Source organism: Cataglyphis hispanica, chromosome 8 (assembly GCF_021464435.1).
Source record: "Cataglyphis hispanica isolate Lineage 1 chromosome 8, ULB_Chis1_1.0, whole genome shotgun sequence".
NCBI lineage: Eukaryota > Metazoa > Arthropoda > Insecta > Hymenoptera > Formicidae > Cataglyphis > Cataglyphis hispanica.
In genome coordinates, this window is record NC_065961.1 from 620208 (window position 1) to 646736 (window position 26529).

The 26529-nt window shown below is 28.5% G+C and overlaps 2 protein-coding genes across 3 annotated transcripts in view; both read left to right on the forward strand.

Annotated features, from left to right (window-relative positions):
• LOC126851779 (cytochrome P450 4C1-like) overlaps positions 1–26529 on the forward strand; it is a 421874-nt gene that overhangs the window by 390676 nt on the left and 4669 nt on the right. Inside the window, exons 5-7 of the mRNA XM_050596097.1 lie at positions 22993–23056; positions 23391–23517; positions 23594–23639. Coding sequence (XP_050452054.1) covers positions 22993–23056; positions 23391–23517; positions 23594–23639 — 237 coding nt within the window. The remainder of the gene's footprint in view (positions 1–22992; positions 23057–23390; positions 23518–23593; positions 23640–26529) is intronic.
• LOC126851780 (cytochrome P450 4g15-like) overlaps positions 2059–26529 on the forward strand; it is a 42078-nt gene continuing 17607 nt past the window's right edge. The window contains exon 1 of one of the 2 annotated variants that reach the window (XM_050596102.1): positions 2059–2065. The gene's annotated coding sequence lies outside the window, so the exon portion shown is untranslated. Of the gene's footprint in view, positions 2066–20885; positions 21013–26529 lie in introns of those variants that run through there. The other variant, XM_050596103.1, reaches the window with a different exon arrangement.

A 26529-nucleotide genomic window follows, 5' to 3' on the forward strand; every position in this document is an offset into this window, starting at 1 on the left:
ACGATTTACTTAAAATCGTCAAATTAGGACTCACCATGTATTTATAAATATTTATTAAAGACGCAATACGTATTACTTTTTCTTAAGATAAGATTTAATTTATTATGTTTCATGCACACTGCTCTTTTTCCGCGTTACAAAGTACATTATTAGATAGACAAAGTATAATTCTTTGAATTTAATGCAAATATTTTATCAAATATTTATTATAAATATTATTTGAAACACTTGTTTAATTATTGAAAGAGTCGCATAATATGCATTTCTACTTTTAAGCATAACATTACTAAGCAACATTAATATTATTAGGAGACAATAAACGTGCCGCTAATTATGAAAAAAGTTGTCCAAAATAATATATTTATTAAACTATTTTGATGAGAAAACTGATGCGGCGCTAAGGTCTTTTACAGTGATTTGTGATTTTCATAAAACACATTTGTTCTTTCGCTTATTTAATATTTATTTTTTCCAACCAAAGAACTTATTATCCATCCTACATATCATAGATTTTATGCAAACTGTTGCATAATATGCATATGTACATTTAATATTAAAATTTATGTTTATGACATACAGTGTTAATCTTATTTAAATTATACTTGTTCTTACATAAATAAGAAAAAAATTAATTATTAAAATTAAAAAAATTATTTAAAAAAATAAAATATTAAACGATAATAATAATTGATTGGTAAATATATAATTGAAATATAACATATAATATATACATATAATCTATATATATATATATATATATATATATATATATATATATTTAAATAAAAAAGAAAGAAGTCCTGACAGACTGACTGACTCAACAACGCTCAGCTCAAACCGTTTAATCTAGGAACGTGGAAGGTACATTGTTTTGATGACGTAGGCATCCACTAAGGAAGGATTTTTGTCGTTTTCGTGTTTTTAAAAAAATTTATTTTAAAAATCGTATAATTAATATACATTTATCTGTCATTTTTAAACTGAAATAATTCAGGAAAAAAAAATATATATGATATATATATATATATATATATATATATATATATATGATATAAATATATATTATTTAAGCGTGAAGATTTAGCGAGGAAATGATGTCATAGAGCGACCTGAGGATCGATTTGTACCTGAAAACGATATAAAAATTACAAAATACGTGCCATTTAAAAAATAGATTTAGCTTCAAACTCATGTAATTCGGTAAAAAAAAAAAATCGTAGGAAAATTTAAAAAAAAAGCATTTTGTAAACAAAATGTTGTAGTTTATGGAACCGAAATTGATTTTTTCCCAAAAAAAATTTTTTAGCTACAGATCAATCAAAGGAACGTAATTTTAAGGGACAAAACAATGTGTTCTTTTTTAAAGCACAGAACAAAGAAGACAAAAATATTTTTAAAAACTCACCGGTAGCGTGTTAAAGCTGAAACTTCAAGCTTCAAAATGCTTTTCTAATTTTGTGTCTACGATGATTTTTCGTCGAGTTTCAGCGGTTTGAAAATAGCCCAATTTCTAGGGTATGAAAAGTGTTCCCTATTTTCTTTTGAGCAATATATTTTGCTGTTATTACTTTTTTCGGTACAATGACATTTGTAAGTGTTGTAATAATTATTCCGATATGTATTGCCATAAGATACTTCGTCTTGAATAATCGCCGACGATCTTCTAAATTCGTAAACACCTTGTCTGCTCCAAGAACACTCCCGGTTATTGAGAATGCCTCCTATCTTCTTCAGCCAAGTCCTATCGATAATAACGAAGAATACTATTAATGTTTAATTTATAGAATAATAATAAAAAATTTGCAACACACACACACACACACTCACACAAAAGTTTTAGAAATATAATATTTTAAAATAAAAATTTATTTTTGCTAACATTTTATTATTTCAATAAAATAAAATGTAAATACACCCAATCTCAGGCAATAAGTCATATAACATGAATAATTAATATTTCGCAGAAATATTGAATATTTTTTATAAGTGGGCAGAATATTATTTGTCTCCATGCCGAGGTTGGATGGATAATAAGTTATTTTTGTAAAATCTAGATCAAATAAAGGTATTGAAATAATTTCATCCATTATATTTATACAAAATATATAAATAATTGCTTGGAACTTTCAAGACATAATTTATATTTCTAATCATATAATACTTCTATTTTCATTTTTGCAGTACTGCAATTTTTTTAATACGATATTTTTTATTAATATTGTTTCATCAGTATGTTTTAATTTGATTTCTTTTCTTTTTCTTTATTATCTTTCTGTAATAGTTATTATAGTATCTAAATGGAGTCAACAGCGAAAAATAATATTGCCAACTTTTAATAAAAATATGTTGCCAAATATTAGTGAAAAAATACAATTTTTTGATTTATTCATTGAGCAATCTTTAATATTAACGGACAAATTAGAAAATGCGAGACTAAATGAGAGGGAGATTTTTTTTTGTATGTCGAAGCGTATTTTGAATATTGCATGTGGTAAGTTAAAATAACTTATCTTGTTTATAAAAATTATTTGCATATATTTTAATAATTATTCCAAGAAATGTTTGACTTTACAAAAATTAAAAAAAATGGAGGAGAGAGAGTAGAAAGAATAAGAAAAAGAGCGCAAATATAAGAAGAAAAGCAGAGAAAAGATAAAAAAAAAGGGAGCAATGGTTACACTGCCTAAATTAATAATATTGAATGTTTTTAAATAAAAGATACAATTTCAATAAATGCTATATAAAATTTTACAATATTATAATCAATTGATTTCACTAATTTTGATAGTAATTATAAATTTCCCCTCTCTCTCTCTCTCTCTCTCTCTCTTTCTCTCTAAAACTTGGAGCATAAATGGGCCAATTTATATTTTTGATTAATTATGTTTATATTCTGACTTTATATTTAACTTGACTTCTATTGGACGAGAATTCCGAAAGAATATAAACTTCATGCACATTTTTATAGATGAGGTATATAGTATATATTGCAAATTTTAAACTTCAGCATGCGTAGTACTTTCTACGTTTACACAATTTATTATTACACAGGTAATATAGCAGGCTGATACATTAAATAGACTCAATACCAAAAATAAAGGTGAAAAAAGTAAGTTTACTAATTTATTTGCTTGTTTGTGTTTTTGTATTATTATGATGTTGCAATCCATCAAAATAATAGAGAAATAATTTTTTTTTTTAGAAAACTTTAAAAGACTTTATTTAATTAAAATACTATTAAAAATATTATATCTTTTTTGTTGCTAAAATATTATTTTTTTTTTATTCTAAATTTATTTTTAATTATTTAATTAATTTTTGTAATAATATATAAATAATATACAAAGTCTGGTACATTATTATAAAATTGAGAAGTAATTAACATACTCATGGCATTTTATATGTATAAGCAAAACAAATATTTTATTTTCTCTTTTTTTTTTCATAAAATAAAATAAAAAAAATATTTTACAATATTGTAATGGAATCATTACATAAAGAAAAATTCATATCAGATGATTTCACGAAGACATATGATTATATACATATGATTATATATGTTTATATATAAATAAATATATAAATAAATAAATGAATAAATAAATAAAATTTTTATAGGCCAGTGAAATATCCGATATGACTTTAAATTTTGTGGTTTTTCTATTAGCAAATTTCTCAGAGATACAAGTATGTGTATATATATATATATATATATATATATATATATATATATATATATATATATATATTAAATTCAATTCAATTTAAAAACCATTTATTTGCTCATTTTTTAAATAAAACGTACTTGATATTGTTTTATGATAAATATAAAAAGTATTTTTTGAGCAATAATTAAGAACATTTGTTAATAAATTCTATTAATTAAATAATAACTTGCTTAAAGTCAGCTTTTAACATATTGGGTAAGAATCCTTATCTAAATTTATCCAGACAGATTTGCGAAATCACGTAAAATAATAAGCATGAGGAAATTGATTGGTTCGTAAGCAAATACATAAAAAAAATGGACCAATCTCTTTACTAATTTCTTTATGAGTACATTTTTGCAAATTCGTCTGGATAAGTTCTATTTATGGATTGTAGGAGCGATCTTCAAATTTCAATGAGCTTCATTTATATTATCAAGAACACGATCTTGAATTACTCTCAAAAAGTTTTAGCCGTCCCTCGTTATTTAATTTCTACAAGGTGGGCAACATTTGAACAGGCGTGCAAATGAGTTAAATAATAACTTTGTGTTTCATGTTTTAATTAAGTTAAACATTTTAATTGTTTAAAAAATTGTCAAAATTAGTAGATGGTGCAACACTTTATACGTCCATTTAGCGCAATTATTTCCGAATGAGACACTACTCTGTTGACTATGTCCGTAAGGTCCTCACTTTGATCACTTATATAATTACTCGTCCGACAATGCGTGATCTTCATCAGACTCGTCTAATATAGCTTCAAAATTATTATTATTATTGTTTATCTGCTCCATCTTTTCTAGATTATCACTAAAAATTATCACAAAATCTTCTTCTATACTAAACACTTGGCACAATACAGTATCCACTATATTTTTCTAATAGATGTATACACTTTCAAATCGTATACTACTATGATTTGACACCCCTTCGTTCTTCATTATTTGTCGCTTTTTGAAGGGTGTGTCTAGAAAACAAAAATTGTGTGGGAGGTTCTAGATTTACGAATTAGATTTGTGCAGAAGTAAGGATCTTCCAATTTTGACGAATTAAAAATTATGCTACCGTCTTCATTAGGCGGAGTGTTTCTCCTACTTTTCTTATTTTACTCGTAGTGATCGTCGATTGGTGAATTCAATATCGGTTCGAGGGTTTCTTTGCACGTGAATGTTAGAGAAAATTCTATCATTATTTTTATTGCTGCGGATGCAGTTGCGTTGATTTGCAGGGTATTTTATTAGAAGTTTTATCTTGTCGGTATCTTGTCTGTATCTTTTAGTTTTTTTTCACCGAAAAATTTCGGTAAGGGATATCTTATTTTTGTCATCTCGAGGAGACCGACGTTGTTTCATCACCGATCTTCCTGAACGGCTTTTCATAGAAAAGAAATGAAAAGAACCGCGATTGTTCTATTTTATTTTATATTATTTATAAATTATAGCGGCCGGACATCGGCGCTCAACGACTCTTTCCAAAAAGGGGGTGTTTTATTAGAAGTTTTATCTTGTCAGTATCTGCGACCGAATCAGCGGCCGGACATCGGCTCTTTCCAAAAAGGGGGTGTTTTATTAGAAGTTTTATCTTGTCAGTATCTTGCCGATATCTTTTAGTTCTTTTTCCACCGAAAAATTTCGGTAAGGGATATCTTATTTTTGTCATCTCAAGGAGATCGACGTTGTTTCATCACCGATCTTCCTGAACGGCTTTTCATAGAAAAGAAATGAAAAGAATCGCGATTGTTCTATTTTATATTATTTATAAATTATAGCGGCCGGACATCGGCGCTCAACGACTCTTTCCAAGAAGGGGGTGTTTCGTTAGGGGTTTTATCTTGTCAGTATCTGCGGCCGAATCAGTGGCGCTCGTCTTTGTATATACGCACCGATCATAAATATGTCCGCTCCCCATCCCCTGCCCGCGCGACGTCAGACCACCGCACAATCAAGTTCCCCTCGCAACTTCCCCTCGCCCCGCACACCCCTCAAAGGACCGGAGTTAGAACCGGCCTAGTATTCCTACTTTTGTACAAAATAAAAATTTTATAAAATTTTGAACGCGTTATTTTTAAATTTGCTCAAATAAACTTGGTTTGATTGTTATAACCTTATTATAATGTATATTATATTATTTTCAGAAATTTTTAACAATCAAATAAACAACAAAAACAAAAAATGGCTCTTGTAATTCAAGAATTAGCGACACAATAAATTAAAGAAAATTAAGTTGAATTAAACGGTCACGAATATCACGCTAAGAAACAATGTTTATCTCTATATTATTATTATTATGTTTATTTTACTAGTACATTATTATTATACGTACTATTATGGAAGAAATGGACGATTGATTAATTTTATATCGGAATCACTGGGCAATTCGATTGCTAGTAATATATTTCAATGTTTTATTTCAGCAGGCAAGTATGAAATTTCTTATCTACTTACATTAATTGTCAAACGACCTGTCATTCATGCATACATAAAAGCAAAAGTTAAATTCGTAAAATCATATGCTCTGGAACATATATCTATCAAAAGTATTCGCAAGTAGATTACATATCTTAGCTCTTCTCTCGGCAATATCCATTTACAAATCATTATCATAATTATTAATTGTTTATTTTCAACATGTTTAAGTAAAGATGCAATAAAATAACAATAAAATTAATTCCACCAAAATTTTTGTATCGATATTTATAATATATTTTTCAGAGAAACAATGGAAACTAAAGTGCAATCTATCTGATAAATATTATTCTATTTTTAAATTGGATATTCGTCACGTATGCTGTGTCTATCTATCATCCAGGTGATCTAAAGGCAAAAAAGAAATTCATTTGCCTGTAAACATTACAATTTAGTCAGATTTAGGAATCTTGCGTTTCAAGAGAATATTTTTGCTCGTAAAAAAAGGTTTCTTAAAATAATAAACTGAAAAAATATCGATCAAGATTAGATACAAATTTGAAACACGATTAATAAATTATTTGTACATCTAGAAGGTTGAATGATATAATATAAATTACAGTTTCTTTCTTAACATATTTTCGATGATTTCAAATGATACCAAGCAACACTAAGCGCTTCGAGAAAAGTCATTTATATAATTTAGTTCATCCTTGGCTCGACCCAGGTCTTTCACCAACACAGGTAACGTAATGGCTTTAACATATAAGCGTATATATATTTACAAAAATTATAAATATATGAGTAAGGCTCTAAAAATAAAAATCAATTAACTGGGATACAATGTATATGAATAATATAAGTATAAATAAGTATGAATAATATAAGAATAAATAAGAATAATAATAAATACACATAATAAAAAGAAGTATAAATAAAATAATATAAATGGCAACGTACTATAGGCAAAAAATTAGGCATATATGCATTTTCGAATCGATAAAAGAATAACTCGAATAATTTAAATTGAAAAAAAAAGTAAACGGAATAATAACGTGAAGAAAAAAAAATCCGAATGGAGAGATTGTAAAATGAGTAGTTAGATAAATACAGTGAGCAAAAAATTATTACACATTGAACTGTCTGACACATATTCATATTTCAGTTCAGCATATACTGATATTTATAAATTTGCTCGTTTTTTATACCGCGATATTCTGATGTCTGTCAGCTACCTTTCTTTTGTGCTAGACAACGTGATCCATTATACTCCTTTTTTATTAACCAACAGGACAGTTTCAACAAAAAGTCTGACCGCTTATTAACTAAGGACAAGATTATTAACGTAAGGATGAGATTAGAGATATCAAATCTATCTGTTATTTTTATCTCCTATTCAACAACTCTGATAGTACACATTGTCAATATTGAGATTGAAATTGACCCACACATGTTTAAAGATAAAAGCAATTTTTTTTACACATTAATGGAAAATGGTTTGTCAATCTGCCTTCCACCTATGATCCTAAAAACGTACAGAATCTTTTACAATTGCGATAATTTCAGTCTCCCTATCAATAACAACGACAAATTAATTACAAAATTCATAAAAAATATCGAAAATAATTTTATTAAACTTCTTCCAGCAACACAAGTGGCTATTAGAAACCACTCTTCAAATTATTAATAATCTTCCTAATTATTCTATTTTTAAAGGTGAATTTAATACACTTATAAAACAATTAACCTCCACTGCCAATAAATTTTTAAATAACACAATAACTTTATTGTCATACGTGCTGATAAGGGAAACATCACTGTCGTTCTGGACAAAGATGCTTACTTCAGAAATATTGAAGAATTATTGAATGACAATAATACTTATAAATACGTTGTTAAAAAAAAATCCATTAAAAATGCTCACTTCACGTCTGCGGGATTTATCAAAGAGATGGAAAGAATCTGAGACTCCCTAAGATTCATAAACTGAATTGTGTGTGTCTTTTCTGACTCATTGTTTCTTCCCTTAACAGCCCTTTGTACAATTTATTCTTCCTTCATCTATTGTATAATGCTCCAAAGTATTCCCATTGCACCGAGTCACATCAATAACAGTTTCGAACTTGTCAGAAAAAGCTTTCTAACATAAACATTGAAAAGGATTTTTCTTTGATTTCCTTAGATTCGCTTCCTTGTTTATTAGTTTCCCCATCAAAATGGCGATAGAAAGTATCTCTTCTAGATGGAATTACATTTCTTCCAATTGTTCCATATCTGAATTCAAATTTATTACGGCCGTAAATTAATTATCAATTAATTTTTGACAAACGACACAAAACTGTATCGCGATGATAAATCTTTATCGAAGTGCGATTGTTCCGCGATTGGAAGAATTATGCAAAACGTCCCGCGATTATCATGTATTCTAATTACCCATATCGCGAGTAAGTTTAAGTGTTACGTAAATAAGGAACAAAGAAGAAAGAGAGAGAAAAAAGAATTTCAGAAAAGCGTCAAGTGACGGGCGGTGCAAAGGCATGCTGTAAGTAATTTATATTTGTATTTATCATTGATATTATATTATTTTTAAAATACACATTGCTCATTTTTTCTTCATTTTCTCAATAATTTAATTAATATTTAATTAATATTTTTATATTGATATTTTAATATTTAAAAAATATTTTATAATAATGTAATTAATATAATAGTGTACTTTATAATTAAATATCTTAAATATAAGAATTATATTTTTCAAAAGTTTTCATCTAAGAAGGAATCATTGTTTGGTAATTATCAAATATTTATCATATTTATTAAATATCTATTTATTATCTATTTAAAAATAATAAAAAATTAGTTGCACGCAAATTTTTAAAGAATATTTTATCTGTTAAGTTAGAAATTAAAAAGACGTGTAAAATAAATATTATATAAACATAAAAAATTATTTATTATTAAAAGATACGGTAGCGTCTTGTTAAATATATCTTTCGTCATCTTCTCGTTTTCTATATAATAATTTTGAAGCAATTAATAATAAATTGTATTTAAAAAAAAGTTATCTGCATATTTAAAATTGACCTCAGAAAATTGACACTCTATTAAGGATGTTCTAGATGTACAATAGTAGCAAAAATTGTCAAAATTAAAAAGAAAACATGTTTCTTACGTTTATACTGTTCAAAAAATTAAAAACTAAATTCGGGTTATGAAAAAAATTAAAGTATCATAAAATAATATGGATTTTGATGTCTTCGTAAAAGAAAATAGTTGTAATTAATATTTTTCCTAATTTATGGCAAAAACTTTTGATCCTGAATATCCTCTGAAATCAATTGCAAAAAACAATGAAAAACGAGTAATTTGCAGAAAGAGAAAAAGAGACAGATAATATTTTTCTACAATTTTTAGTAAATAACAAATTAGTTTTAAACAAATTAGTAGATCTAAATCAAGTTTTACACAAATATTTATTAGAATTTCCTTAATATATGTGAGAATTTTTATTTCATATTTAATATTTTTTCTTTGTCAAATTTATCAATAAGTGCTATAATAGGCGATTTTCCATAAGAATCAATAGTAACTTTAAATTTAAATAACTTCCAAACCGTTAAGAGAATTGTGCTTAGTTTTTGCACAAATATTTAGAAAAATAATAGAATAATTTGTGAAATTTAATGCTTTTGTTAATATTTCGATATATGTCATCCTTAAAACAAGAATAACTCTTTTATATTTTTTAAATGAAAGTATACTGTTCAGAATTAAAATATTAAGAAATCTAAATATTAACCAATCGTTTTCAACGGTGAACGTCACCGATAAATTCGAGCTGTTGATTCGATAATATCGAATCAAAACACGAGCGAAAGTAAACCGCGATCATAGTCATCCGCTCCGTGCGTGATCGCGTGATCTTTATAATGAAAACGTGTGACAAACACCTGGATTCTCGAACATTCTCGTGCCCTCCCACTCGCTCCCATTGTTAATCAATAAATAATTGTTAAATACACTTCAAGCAAATATTATTTCAAAAAACTCCTTATCCTTCAGCGAATCTATTCGCTGGATTCGCGCTACACGGTCGCTTCTCGCTCATCTCTGAGCGTCTATCTCTAAAAGATTCGAGCGATCACGTCGAGGTCGACTCCCGAACATATACTATGCTCTTATGCACACATCATACGCACATGCGCAGCTACATTTATGAGTAGAGCACAATTTTTACTATGCTTTACATAATTGAATATATTGTTACGTCCAGACCTTTTAGAGTCAGAGTCAGCGGGAGGGCGTAACCTACTTAACTCCGCTAGACAAACGCTAGACAGCGAGTGTCTCGGAGACGAACGAATTGACCTGGGCCTGCGACAGGTCAACGACCGGAAGGGTCGCTTTTACTCGGTCAGTAGGCCGTTCGTTCGATGGTCCCCTTTTCGGTAAAGGAACTAAATCCTTATTACCCGGGACGGGACCTTGTGCGATCTCGGGATATGAGATAGGAAAAGGGTTAAGCAAAAAAAAAAGAATATTATTATTTACATATCAATTTTTGCATTTATTGCATAATAAAAGAAAAATAAGAGCAAGGAACAAATTATTAAGTTTATCTTGTTAAACATTTAGTTTAGTATATATCGCTTATTAACTATTATTTAATATTTATGTGTCTTTGTCTGTATATGTGTGTGTGTGTGTGTTATGGGATCTCCTCTAGGATACAGGGGAATTGTCTCCAGAGGACTTCTATAGGAACAGCGACAGGATAGTGAGACCCCGGGACGAACCACAGGATTACGGTGTCTGGTAGGGCCTCCGTCAGTGCAGTCAGCAATTCCTCGCGGTCCACCGGGCCGGGCCCTATGCAAATGGCTCCGTCCGGAAGTGGGTCGTATATCGGGGGGAACTGGGCCAATGTCCGGAAGTAGAGGTAGTCCTCAGAAAGGTTTGGCCAGTGGGATGACGGCTCTCGTTCGGACCGAGACGAGTCTTCGGTCCCTGTGGATATTATCTCTGGTTCGCTGTCAGTACCCCGTAGTTCGAGGAGGTCTTCTTGGTGAGGGGGGCGATGAGGGGAAGAATAGGGGGAGTCACCTAAAATAATGATCGAGGGGGTGGGCGACTCCGATCTTGAATGGGTAGAGAGGGGTGGAGGAGAAGTAAAGGGGGTTGGGGAGCGAGGAGTGTCGGTAGTGGCTATGTTTGTGTTGATATTAATGTTAACATTGCCTAAGGTATTAGTTTCCGCCTGAGCCCGAGCCAACCTCTTCCTAAGCCGTCTATTTCGACGGTTACGCGCACGCTTCACCGACGCACGGGAGGATCGTTTCCTATTTGCTCCTTCCACTGAAGGAGGATATAATAATAAATAAAAATAAAAAAAACGGTTTGGGGATATATATATATATATATATATATATATATAAAACAAAAAATAAATCCGAAATAATTCTTGGAGGTTTGCAACAAATTTGGTGGTTAATAGAAAGAGAGAGTGAGAGAGCGAGAGAGTCACGGGTAGCTCCGCAAAACACGGACGACCCTGAGTAACTGAATAATGAGAGAGAGATATTATAAAAGAGTCACGGGTAGCTCCGCAAAACGCGGACGACCCTTGATAACTGAATAATAAGAGAGAGATAATAAGAGAGTCACGGGTAGCTCCGCAAAACGCGGACGACCCTGAGTAACTGTATAAAAGAGAGTGAGAGAGGGAAAGAATCACGGGTAGCTCCGCAAAACGCGGACGACCCTTGGTGGCTTATAAAGAGAATGAGTGAGAGAGTAGGAGAATCACGGGTAGCTCCGCAAAATGCGGACGACCCTAGGTGACTTATAAAGAGAGTGAGAAAGTAAGAGAATCACGGGTAGCTCCGCAAAACGCGGACGACCCTGAGTAACTGAATAATGAGAGAGAGATATAGAAAGAGTCACGGGTAGCTCCGCAAAACGCGGACGACCCTTGATAACTGAATAATAGAGAGAGAGATAATAGAGAGTCACGGGTAGCTCCGCAAAACGCGGACGACCCTGAGTAACTGTATAAAAGAGAGTGAGAGAGGGAGAGAATCACGGGTAGCTCCGCAAAACGCGGACGACCCTAGGTGACTTATAAAGAGAGTGAGAAAGTAAGAGAATCACGGGTAGCTCCGCAAAACGCGGACGACCCTTAGTGATGGATAAAGAGAGTGAGAGAGTCAGAGAGAGAAAGAGTGAGAGAATCACGGGTAGCTCCACAAAACGCGGACGACCCTTAGTGATTGATAAAGAGTTTCGGAAGTATGGGAAGTACAATAGAAATGTAATAATAATAATTTACTTTTAATAAATAATTCTAAATTGTTAATAATCAACATAATAAGATTTTGAGTAAGGTTTAGTCGGATGGTTAACCAAGAATTATTTTTGGATTAATTAGTTGAAGAATTTAAGCACTTACTACTTGTTGAGTGCGATGATAAAATAACGTGATCGACCCTGTAGATCTTGGCTCTCGAGCTCGTCGGGTGGAGGTTGACTGCCACAGTGTTCACAATAAGGTTGATTGGTTCGGACAGTCTTTGTAACACTAAACGCACTATAAAATCTTAACTCGAAATACACTGAGGGTAGGAATCGGTTCACGATAAAAGTCTTGAGTCCTTAAGGTAATTATATGTCGCAGAGTCTTTTTCGCGAGGACACGGCACTCTTCGCGCTATATTTTCGACCGAGTATAAGGAAACTGCCCGAAAGACTGATAACTTTGGAACGTTAGAGAGAGCGTCGCGTGGTCTTGTCCGACGTTTATTAAACCCTTTTGCTCCTCCTCTCCATTGGTTTGTTAATCTATTTTAACGAATAGTTGTTTCTAATCACGCCCTCCGATTTTTCCTAGGGCGTTCCTCTAGATTCTTAGATCATAGGTATTGGTGAAGATCTTCGTTGAGTTTTGACCAATGGAGAGTAGTTGCTATCGGGTGAGGGTGAGGCTTTCGTTTTACGGATTGAGTCATGCTCAGTTCGCAGTAATCACCTAAGTTGACATTTTACTTGGAATTTATGATAAACATATAACATAAGCGGGTGGTCTGGCGATCGAGCGCGCGGCGTCGAGTGTCGCGAGTCTCAACTCCGGATCATCAATGGATCATTATTTTTGTGCTCTGTTTATTATTTTTTAGTTTAAAATTCTTAGGTCTGATATCCGAACTCGAGCTCGAGTATCTCGCTGTCTGTTTGTCATGGTTTAAAATTTCTAGTGCTTGACTATCTGTATTTTTTGTTTAAAAATTCCGAGCCTTTAGAGTGAGTTATAATGTTTAAATTTATGGATCTGTTTTATATTTGACTTTCGACAACGAGATTACACAGTCGCTTTTCAGACTTCGCCTGTTTATTCTTTCTGTCGGACGTAGACCATTTCTTAGAACGTAATTTATGTCACTAACAAATCTTATGTCATTAACGAATTTTCGATGAAAGAAAACAATCATGCAGTCTCTTGGACGCAATAATTTATATATTAGTATATATAAAAAAAAGGAACATTCGTGAAGTCTACCGGTCTACGTAACATATGTGATACATACTCTTAAAATTAAAATGTTAATTTAATTTAAAAAAAAAAATATTAAAATTGTCTATAGACTTTAATGATAGTAGTAACAGATGTGAATTATAATATTGATAAGAACACTTGCTTATGTTAAGGATGTAATTAATAGAGATAATAGTATATAAGTTTTCAATTTTACAATTGATTAAAAATTATATGCAGTAGTATTAATAGCAAATAAAAAATAACATAGATGGTGCGCGCGTACAGTAAACTAGTAATATATAACATATAAAGTCTAGTTTATTATTATAAAAATGGGAAAGTAATTAACATATTCATGCTATTTTATTCGAATAATAACTTACTCAAATTCAGCTTTATTGAATAAAAGTCTACTCAGACGGATTTGTGCATAATCGAATAAACATAAGCATAAGGAAATTGATTGGTCCATTTTCTTATACATTTATTTATGGTTCAATCAATTTTGTTATGCACATGTTTATGTGATGATTTTGCAAATCTACTTGGAAGTTCTACTTATGCACTCTAGAGACAATCTCATAAATTTCAATGATCTTTATTTATATTGTCAATAACACGATCCTGAACAACTTTTAAAAAGTTTTAGCCGTTGCTGATTATTTATTAAAAAATTAATAACAAAGTAAATTTAATGAATGGAATGTAATTTTTACAGGAGAAACAAATGGGTTCAATAATAACATTGCGTTTTATGTTTTTCTTTTTTTTTTTTATTAAGTTAAACATTTTAACGAAACCATACAAGAATATTTATTTTATATTTATCATCATCAACAATTTGATAACAAAATGAAACAAATTTGTAAATATAATGAATATGATTCCATCTTATGATATATGTATATTGCATGTAATTATATTTAATTCAGCATTTTATTTATTTTTATAACAGGAAAGAGTATGTAAAGAATTACGGGAAATTTACGGAACCAAAACTACCCAAAATCTACCCGAATAAAATATGAAGATTTACAACGTATGAATTACTTGGAAAATGTCATTAAGGAAACTCTGAGATTATTTCCTGTTGGTCCACTAATTGCGCGAGAGCTAACTGAGGATATAAACATCAGATATCAAACAGGTTTGTTTACAAGTATAAATATAGCGTTAATCTATGTATCTATGCATGTATATATTATTGTATATATATATATATTTTATAGCTGTAAATAGACTATATAGTCATTATTTAACAATAATGCTTTTCTGTTTAAATTGAAATAAAATACAATATTATCTTATTAAATCTGATGATATAATAGATGCATTTGAATATTTTTAGAAGCGATATGTATCTTTGCCTACCTTTAATTTTTTTGAAGTTTATTTTCATTATGAATTATAAAAAAAAAGGAGAGAGAGAGATAGAACAATATTCAAAGATAAACATCAAAACAATAATTCTTTATCATTTAAATTTAGAAAATCTTGTTTAAAAAAGCTGTATTTTATCATGTGTTGAAAAATTATTAGAAATGAAATCATTTAGAAGAAATTGGAAGAGAGAGAGAGAGAGAGAGAGAGAAAGAGAGAGAGAACAATATTCAGATATAGACATCAAAACAGAAATTTTTCCTCATTTAATTTTAGAAAATCTTGTAAAAAAGCTGTAATTTATCATGTGTTAAAAAATTATTAAAGTTTAAGGAAGAAAAATTTAAAAAAGCTTTATCTCTCAATAAGAAATAATGTATTGTAAATTAAATAAACATTTGCCTAAGAATAAAACGTAACTCGATATGTACTATTCCTATTGCTTTATTAATTATCATGCTGGTATTGTAATAACATTAAAATGCAAAAATATGTATTTCAGGAGACATATCTTACCCAAAGATGCTGATGTTGTTATACAAATAATGACGGCACAACGGAATGAAAAGTATTGGCCCAATCCGTTAGTATTTGATCCGGACAGATTCCTGCCTGAAAATATAAGAAAGTCTGATTCGTTTTACATGCCGTTTAGTTTAGGATCTAGAATTTGTATGGGTAAGTAAATGGGTAAACAAATTACATAACGTGCAGCGTAAAATTAATTTGCATATAATAATAGACAAACTTTTGCAGGTGAGAAATATGCGATGATTTTAATGAAAGTTTTTCTATCAACTTTGGTACGAACATTCGTATTTAAAATAGATAAAAGCATTCAGATAAGTGAAATGAAATTACATGACTTTATGCTAAATTTTGGTGAATCTATAAATCAGAATTGAAAAACTAGATCTACATTAAAACAGTCTAGTAATATACTTATTGAAGAATAATCTAATAATATTTATATGATGTTTTTTTGTATATATAGTATTATATACAGGATGTCCCACTAAAAGTGATCACCCTCTTTTATCTTTTAAACTAAAAGAGATAGATCATAATAAATATATATCAAATCAAATGGTTCAAACTGAATTCTATTGTGAGCATAGTGGTAGCTTCTAAAAGCTATTTGTATTAACGAGCAAAAAGACACACAATTTTTTTATAATAATATGAAATTTTTGATAAGAAAAACGTTGTAGCGCTGTTTGATACAAATACAAGGATGTATGACCAGAATTTATTCAATAATAATTCTATTATTATGCGTTATACAAAAAAAATGATAGACTTTTTGGCTCAGTTTGGTCCGCTCTATCTGCACACGAGTATTGTCCCAAATGATCTGGAACACCCTGTATATATAAAAGTTTGCATAAAATCTATGATATTTAAATAAGACAATGAGATTTCTGGTTGAAAGGAATAAATATTAAATAAACAAAACAAGAAATGCGTTTTATGCAAATAACAATGTGAAAGACGTTAGCGCCACATGAGCTTTTTCCATCAAAGTAATTCGATATAAATTTGCAACGAGCAGCTAAACATTTTTTCTTAAAAACAACTATGCGTTTATTTTACATCAATTGATTCCTCTTATTATTATTTGTATACAAAAGTATTGAAGTGTTAAGTCCTGTCGAACTTGATGATTTCCTTCTTCCGCGAAGTTGCGCCAACGATTGTCGATTGGCGATAAAACCAAATTCCGAAATTTTTTCCCAAAATAAATATTGTTGGGTAAATAGAACGTCTTGCGCCATGTTCTTTAACAGACTTCGTCAGACTTTGTCAATAAGTACTCATGAGAAAGACGCGAGAAGATCGGTGATGAAGCTAACGCCGGTCTTCTCGAAATAAATAAAAAATAGTGGATATCCCTTAAAGCAGAATTTTCTGGCGAAATAAATATGAATAGGTGACGAGAAGACTGTAACGAAATATTCAATAAATAAAGCTGCATCAGAAAAATAATCATCAAGGAGTAAGGCCTTTTCTAATGAGGTCGTATATGCAAGAATCCGCTGCTAATATTCAAAGCTAATATTCAAGGAACCTTCGAAACAAGCTTCACTATTCTGATTCGGTTAAATTTTTGAAGACCCAGTTTGAAAAATTAAAATATGCTTTCGGAAAAGAATTGTAAAAAAAGTAACATGTAACACTCGAGCACTCACTTACACACGTAATTATTTTCGCAGTTTTACTCTGTACTTTTGTACCACGATTCTCGAGTTAATTATTTGTGCAATCAATGTCTTCATTTAGCATCATTCGGAGCAATCTATCTGCAAGCACGAATCGGGCCACCGACATGAGACATAAAGCGAAACATTGCACTAATTCGTCATCCCTTCGCCTTTAAGGATGTATGTGACATTTATCGAAATATTAACAAAAGCATTAAAATATTATAGATTGTTCTACTATTTCTTTTGAATATTTCTGCAAAAACTAAGCACAATTCTCTTGACGGTTTGGAAGTTATTTAAATTTAAAGTTACTATTGATTCTTATGGAAAATCGACTATTGTAGAACTTATTGACAAATTTGACAAAGAAAAAATATTACCAATGAAATAAAAATTTTCACATATATTAAGGAAATTTTAATAAATATTTGTGCAAAACTTAATTTAGACCCACTAATTCGTTTAAAAGTTATTCACTAAAAATTGTAGAAAAATATTATCTGTCTCTTTTTCTCTTTCTGCAAATTACTCGTTTTTCATTGTTTGTTGCAGTTGATTTCAGAGAATATTCAGGATCAAAAGTTTTTGCCACAAATTAGGAAAAATATTAATTACAACTATTTTCTTTTACGAAGACGTCAAAATCCATATTATTTTGCGATACTTTAATTTTTTTCATAAACCAAATTTGTTTTTTTAATTTTTCAAACAGTATAAACGTAAGAAACATGTTTTCTTTTTAATTTTGACAATTTTTTGCTACTATTGTACAGAACATTCTTAAATCACTATTTAAAATAATTTAAATTAGTATTTAAAAAAGTCTAATCAAAAAAATTCTTCGTTTCCATCTTTTTATCTTGTTTCTTATTTGAATCAATTCCGCAAAATGTTTTATTCTTTTAGATTTAGATCATTGGCCCGTTTCGATAATAAATTTTAGAAAATTTTAAAACAATTTTAATCTAACACATCAATTTTATACTCTTATTTTTTATATATATACTTATTCATTTATTACTCATTATTTTGATTTTAAATTTATTTTCCTTATCCTATAATTAAATGTACTTTTACATTGTATAATAACCGTCCAGAGATTTAATTTTAAAGATAAAATTTTTCCTTCGTCATTCTGAATAATGTCTTTTTATGTAACAATCGTGAGGAAATACATACATACAACACGCACACAATCTCAAAACATACCGATATTTCAATTCTCAATGTTATATTTTATTTATTTTACACATATAATTACAAATTTATTTATTTTTTAATATAAATAAAATTACTTTCGAATTAATTAAAATAACAACTATTCATTAATCCTCACTTATTCCCAGTTCGAAGATTCGCACATAGTCGACTTCCGTGTAAAAAGATTAAATTCTCTTATGGAAAAAGAGCACCCAACAAACGTCCGAATAATCAGCGTAATAGCGACTCGATCTTTTCAGATCTGCAAGTTTGTTCAATCCGATTCTGAACGCAACAAGGCATTTAACTTCGGGATAATAAAAAATAGTTGCGCCTTTTCATTGACTTATCCTTTCTCGTCTGGATGTAACAAAGTAAAAATCAAAAAATAAATATTTTACGAGATATATATATATATATATATATATATATATATATATATATATATATCTCGTAAAATATTTATTTTGAAAAATAATATATATATATATATATATATATATATATATATATATATAATTATATTTAATTATACATTATTTTATATTATTTAAATAAACTAATAAGGAATATATCAACGAAGGAGACAGAAGACAATATACTATATATATATATATATATATATATATATATATATATATATATATATATATATATAATTGAGCGCTCACGCACACATGCCAGGCGCATTCTATAACTCTCTTATTAAGCGTTATAGAAAAAATGATACAGACTTTCCTCTCTCTCTCTCTCTCTCTATATATATATATATATATATATATATATATATATACATTCAAATATATATATATACATATACAGGATGTCTGACGTCAATCGCATCATCCGTCGTATGCAGGTAGAGCAGATAAAACTGAAGAGGAAAGTCTGTATCATTTTTCTATAACGCTTAATAAGAGAGATTATAGAATAAAGTCTAGCCGACTTTTAGCTGGACGCACGTCAATGAGCCGCGCGCCTGGCATGTGTGCGTGAGCGCTCAATTGTTACAGCGCCTCACTGATATATATATATAATTTCTGATAAATTAATTAAAAAATTCGACCAATTCGTGTGAGTATAAGCGCGTGGCGAGGAAGGACGGCCGAAAGACAATCCAAACGTTTGTGGTCCCTAAACGCGCGACAAAATTTTGAGAGGAGCACTCTGATGCACAAATGACAACAGTTACATACGAGCAATACATAACAAATGGATTCTCGCATCCTAGCAACTACACATTAATGGATTGTGCCTTTTTTATTGCGCGCTTATACTCACGCGAATTGTTCGATCTTTTTTAATTAATTTCTCGAAATTTATTAGAAAAATAGCAAAGTGATACAAGACTTTTCTCTTCAGTTTTACTTGCTCTACCTGCACACGACCGGTGATGCGATTGACGTCGGACACCCTGTATACATATATATATATACATATATATATATATATATATATATATATACATATATTAAATATAATTATAAAATGTACGAAAAAACGACTTTCTATTTTGTCTTTCAAGGGAGCTGGGAGGAGCTGAGGCGTTGAGATTTCGGTGAGAAAAAAATGATGTGACAAGAGGAGCCTTGCACGACCTCGGGATTGATTTTGTATCTTAAAACGATGTGAAAATTACAAAAGTGAACAAATTCACTACATCTACGATTTCATGTGTCAAAATCTAATAAATCTGTTCACTTTTATAATTTGCATTTTGTTTCAAGATACACGTTCGATTTCCTGACACGCGCTGCTGGTTGACAAAGGGTCCACGGAGTAAGAAGAATTTCAAAACGCAATGCGACTGCTAGGTTTGCGAAGAAAAAAGAATAGTGTGCTAAGAGTAAAAAGAAACAGCAGGAAAGTATCGATAGTGGGGGCTAGGCACATCGCGGACTATGATGAAAATTCAATTTGATTGGGAAATCTGCCATTGGGAATTATCCCATTGGCAGAACCTTCTGCGTGAATGACGTCACTGCCCCCATGTGAACGATCTCGGTAGACTCGTACTAAGATGTGATATAGGGCATTTTTTAAAGCCTAAATAAAAACTCTTTTGTTTCTGTTAATATTTATGCTAATGATATATGAAAATCCTGTTATCTTTTTAAAGATAGACAAAATAAATTTTAAAAATCAAGTATATATTATTTCAACATTATCTATTTTTGTCCTGTAAGGGATATAATGCTACCTTTATTTCATTATACACTATACGCTATTGAGGTTCTCTAAAGTTTGTTAATGCGCATGTCCCAGATATTTTCCACGGATTTTAATCACTCGTGGAACGAATATCTTTAAAGTGAAAGGGAAATGTGTATAATAAAATCATTAACACAATAATAATATCCGCAGATCATTAGTGACATTAATATAAAGCCGTAATACTATTACGCCGTTATTATTCAGTGCAATGATATCTATAACTATTGTGTTAATCATTCTGATTTGTATAAGTTATTTCTATTTGAATTATCGCCAACGACCTAAAACTATAAACCACCTGTTGTCTGGTCCAAGAACATGGCCGGTTATTGGGAACGCTTACTATATTTTTCGGCGAAACTTTGATGGTAATAAAAAAAAAATAATAGAATTAATGTTCATTTTATAGAATAATAATAAAAAAATGCAACACACATAAAAATTTTAGAAAGATTTTAATAAAAATTTATTTTCGCTAACAATATTATTGCAATATAAAATGTATCACATCTCAGACAATAAGTTATATAACATTTCGCAGAAATAATGAATGTTATTACTAAATGGACAGAAGATTATCCGTCTCCATTCCAAATTTGGATGGGTAACAAATTATTCATTTTCGTAAATGAATCAGATCAAATAAAGGTAGTAAAATAATTTATAGTCATTCATATTCTATAATGTTACTATTTATGTCAAACTCTATTTTTTTTTAAATGTAATAATTTTGTAATAACTACTATAATTTACATCTTTGATGTAATCAATATAATTTTCCAAATATGTTCAAATTACTTAATCGTGAAGCAAATATCTAACAGAAATATAAATAAATTTTATATGATGTTGTAGACAATCTTAAAAAATAATCAAAATATTTGCTTGAACAAAAGTAAAATATACAATTTTTTCGAACCATTATTGGGCGAGGGAATACTCACAGCTCTTGGTAAGAAAGATTTTCAAAACAAAATTAAATTAATAAAATGTAATTATTACATTTACACAAAATATATAAATAATTGCTCGGTATTTTCATAATATAACTTGTATTTCTAATCATCCAATACTTTTATTTCCATTTTTGTAATATACTATAACTTTTTTAATGCAACATTTCTTATTAATATTATGTTTTTCTTTATTATCTTTCTATAATAATTATTTTAGGATTAGATTGGTATGCACAACGAAAATTGATTTCGCCAATCTTCTCTAAAACTAATTTACTAAAATTTTTTGATATATTTGTTGAACAATCTTTATCATTAACGAATGAATTAGAAAATGTAAGACTAAATAACAACGAGATTGTCTTTTCTGAGTATACATCGAAGTGTACTTTGGATACTGCATGTGGTAAGTTAAAATAACTTACCCTATTTATATATACATATAATTTATCTTATAGCATATATATTAATATTAATTACAAGAAATGTTTGACATTGCAAAATTTAAAAGAATAAAAGTTTAGTAAGAGAAAATAGAAAAAGTACGCAAATGTATGAAGAAAGGCAGAGAAAAAGAAATAAAAGAGAGAACTGTGGTTATAGTGTACAAATTAATAATATTGAGAATGTTATTAAATGAAAAATAAAATTACAAGGAATGCTATATAAAATTTTATGATAATTTTACAATATTATAATCAATTTATTTTACTCATTTTGATTGTAATCACAAACCTCTCTCTCTCTCTCTCTCTCTCTCTCTCTCTCTCTCTCTCTCTCTCTCTCTCTCTCTTTCTCTAAAACTTAGAGTACAAACGCAGTAATTTTTATTTTTGATTAGTCATTATCTAAGACATTTTAATAATTAAACATGACAAAACATCTACAGAAACATTTAAAATTGTGAAAAGTGTGTATAGAGTTTGGTGTGTATAATTACTGCTTGTTGTTCCATTGACACATATAAAAAAGCAATAAATTTTAATTGTATACTAATTTACTTCAAACTGGCTGTTAAGGATTCAAAAAGAAAAAAAAAATAAGCGTATTTCTGAAAGTTGACATTACAAGATTCTATAGTAGTCGAACAAATAGCAGCATCTATATGATGTACAGAAAATCTCCTCACAGAACTCTCTTTTTTTCCTAACTGACTGTGTAAATATTAAATTGATCAATAAAATAAATAAGGAGAAAGTTATAAGATAAGCATAGCCACAAACAACTGCTATTTTCATGTTCGATTATAAAGATGTGTTTTTCTTCTTTCTTGAATATATGTATACATTTATATATTATACATATAAGATATATAACACACAACTCAATAATTAAGCCAAATATTAATTCTATTTTGTATAATTAATTTGTTTTCTATGTGACGCTGTTAAGTTGCGTTGATGGACGTTAAAGTAAACTCATCAAAAATTAGCCAATTTCTCGAAACAATGACAAGGTAAAGTAGTTTACTTATAATACTAAATACTAAATAAATAATTTTATAATTATTGTATAAACCATAATAAATATGTGTAAAACATATAAAAATTTTCTTAAAATATCGCTAATTGAATATTGTTTTTTGTAAATTTTATGTCAAATTATGTCAAATTAATTAAATTTTCAATCAATAGTATCAATTGAATATATATTAAAATATAGAAAAATTATGAAATAAGATTCTTTTGTTTTAATTGCACGTAACTAGATAATAGATAGATAAAACTTAATTATTAAATATATTTTTGTATATATGTATATTAAAATGTACTATTAAAAATATATTTCAGACTCAAGTTTATTATTACAAGCAGAGTAAAAAATATATTTTTATATTCTGACTTTATATTTAACTTAACTTCTGCTGGAAAAACATGTCTTCGGGATGTAAACTTCATACACAATTTTATAGATGAGGTATGTAATATATATGCAAATATTAATCACCTAGCTTGCGTAGTACTTTTTATATTTACATAATTTATTATTACAGATAATAAAGGCTAATAAGGCACGTGAACTTATTGTTCGAAATAAAGGTGAGTTTAGTAATTTATTTGCTTGTTTGTTTCTTTATGTTATTATGATGCCTAAAAAAATTACCTTTTTTGAAAAAAGGTAAAAAAAATGCGCCAAAAGCCTAAAAATTTATGCTATAAAAATATTTTTATTTTATTGTTTTTAATATTAAGAAAAATTATTATTTAATAAATCGCATTATAATTAAATTAATATTATAGCTAAAATAAAAGTTATTTTCTAAATAACTAAATGCACAATATACGCATCTAAGGCTTTGGGATATAATTATTGAAAGAAATTTTCTCAAATTCTAAATCGCATAAGACAAACTTACATCAAAGCAAGGTATAAAAACTTGGCGTGCCCGGGTCGCATTAAAACATATTGTCTTAAATTTATTTGTGTTGTTTCATATTATGTGAAAATTAGTTGCATCAACCATATAATAAAAATATTATTATATTGAATATTTATATATTATATTAAATTTTATTAAGTTTTATACAAATATATACAAATTTACTATTATAAATGCATTTCTATATTATCTATATATATTATCATTCACATTTATTATATTAAAATAATCAAAATAATGTACAAATTTATAAAATGTACACGTTTCAATGCGACCCGGGCACGCCAAGTTTTTATACCTTGCTTTGATGTAAGTTTGTCTTATGCGATTTAGAATTTATGAGAAATTTTCTTTCAATAATTATATCCCAAAGCCTTAGATGTGTATATTGTGCATTTAGTTATTTAGAAAATAACTAAAAGCACAATATATTTATTTATCTATTGCACAGTATATTTATTTAAAATGTTATTATTTAAATATATTTTTTCTCATAGCGCGTGCACTTGGCGCCTTTTTTGTACTTTTTTTTAAGAAGCTAATATTTTTAGGGATATTTTGTTTTCTTTTTTCATCAAAATGCAACAGTTCTTTTTGCTTATTATAGACATTTATATACTTCAAATTTCTTATCTACTTTAAAAATAACGGATTATTACAAATTAGTGTATCAGAAATATGTATCATTATTTACGATCTATACTTTAATATTTTTTGATGAATAATCCTTGTTATTCATGTAGTTTTATTATTAAGTATATAAATTAGAAAATTACGGACAGCTCGTACTTTTTTATAAATTTTTAAATTAAAGAGAAAAAAATTAACTTAAATATAATAATAATATAATTACATTTAATATAATATTCTAAGAATAATATTTTTAATTATAATATAACAATATTATAACTTTTTAACTTTTTAACATTATTTAATTTAATTTATATTGCATGGCCATTGTTTTGCTATTTTATATAAATTTTATTAGTAGGCCTTTGGCACATTTTATTCTATGTGAAATAAATTATCTAATAATTTTCAAATTTGATTGATGACAATTGTTAATAAGACTTACATAAGACATCAACATTTTTATACAACATAATTTTAACTGCATTGCACTACACTCGTTTATATATACTAGAGTCCTTAAAGGTAGAATCTGGCCACTTAATTAGTTTTGGAAAAACATGGCAACAGTGTATACATGAATGAGTGTAATGCAAAACAATTATGTGTTGTTTAAAAAAATATTTTTTATGCAAGTCTTATTCACAATTGTCACCAATCAGGTTTGAAAATTATAAGACGATATATTTCATATAGAATAAAGATTGTCTGTACCAAAGCAGAATAACCAAATCAATATAATCAATAGCAAAACAATGGCCATTTTATAATTAAATATTAAAAAATTACAAAGTTTTAAGTTTTATTATATAGTTTATATTTTTTATAATATCGTATATTATTATTTTAGAATATTATATTAAATATAGTTATATTATTATTATTTGATTTAACTTTTTTTATTCTTTAATTTAAGAATTTATAAAAAAATACAAGTTGTTCGTAATTTTCTTATTTAAATAAATATATAAATTTATAAAAAGGTACAAGCTATTTATAATATTTTTATTTAAATAAATATAAATTGTATATAATTTTCTTATTTCATTTCTTTTTAAATTATTGTTTTCCCTAACAATTTCTGTTGGTTCTGCCATGTTTTTCCAAAGTTTGTTTCGACTAATGAAAAGGAACACCCACTATAGTCAGATTCAATTCAGCCTTGTACACCAATATAGGCCTTTAATTTAGATACGGTTACCGTAGTAATTTTTCAATCAATCGCTAATTGCAGAGCGTTGCTAATATAACTCAGAACAATGCTAGCGCAATCTTTCATCGAAAGCAACCAATGGACATTTTATATTATACTATATACATTTACATATATAAACATATTTGTTGATGACAACGTGGACGTTTCTTAAACAAAATTTTCACATATGGAACTTTGCATCATAACATCTCTGATTATAGATCAAGTATAGCAAAAATAAAAACATTTTCCTTATCTAATTAAGACTCAAGCTATCCATTAAGCCTGTTAAAAATTCGATAAAAAAAAAAAAAAAATTAGTGGAAATTTTTCAGAAATTATCAAGTACTTTGTGTATTGTTTATTTATATTTATTATACAGCACGTGCATATAACTCCTTTATATAATAATTTTGCAAGAGTAATTGCATGAAATATATGCAATAAATATAACATGATTTTTGTCATTAATTCTTTTGTATTTTAAAATTGGATCAAATCATTCAAAATACAATAATTTTATTGCAGTGCGATATAATTACTAATAATCAAAATATCCTCTATATATGAATAAAAAAAAAATCAATGGAAATATTTCAGACATTATCAACTTCATTGCATATATTGATTATATGTCATGTGCATATGATTTTTTTACATAATAATTTTGCATGCAAGAGTAATGACATTGCACTGCGATAAAGTTGATGTATATTAAATGATT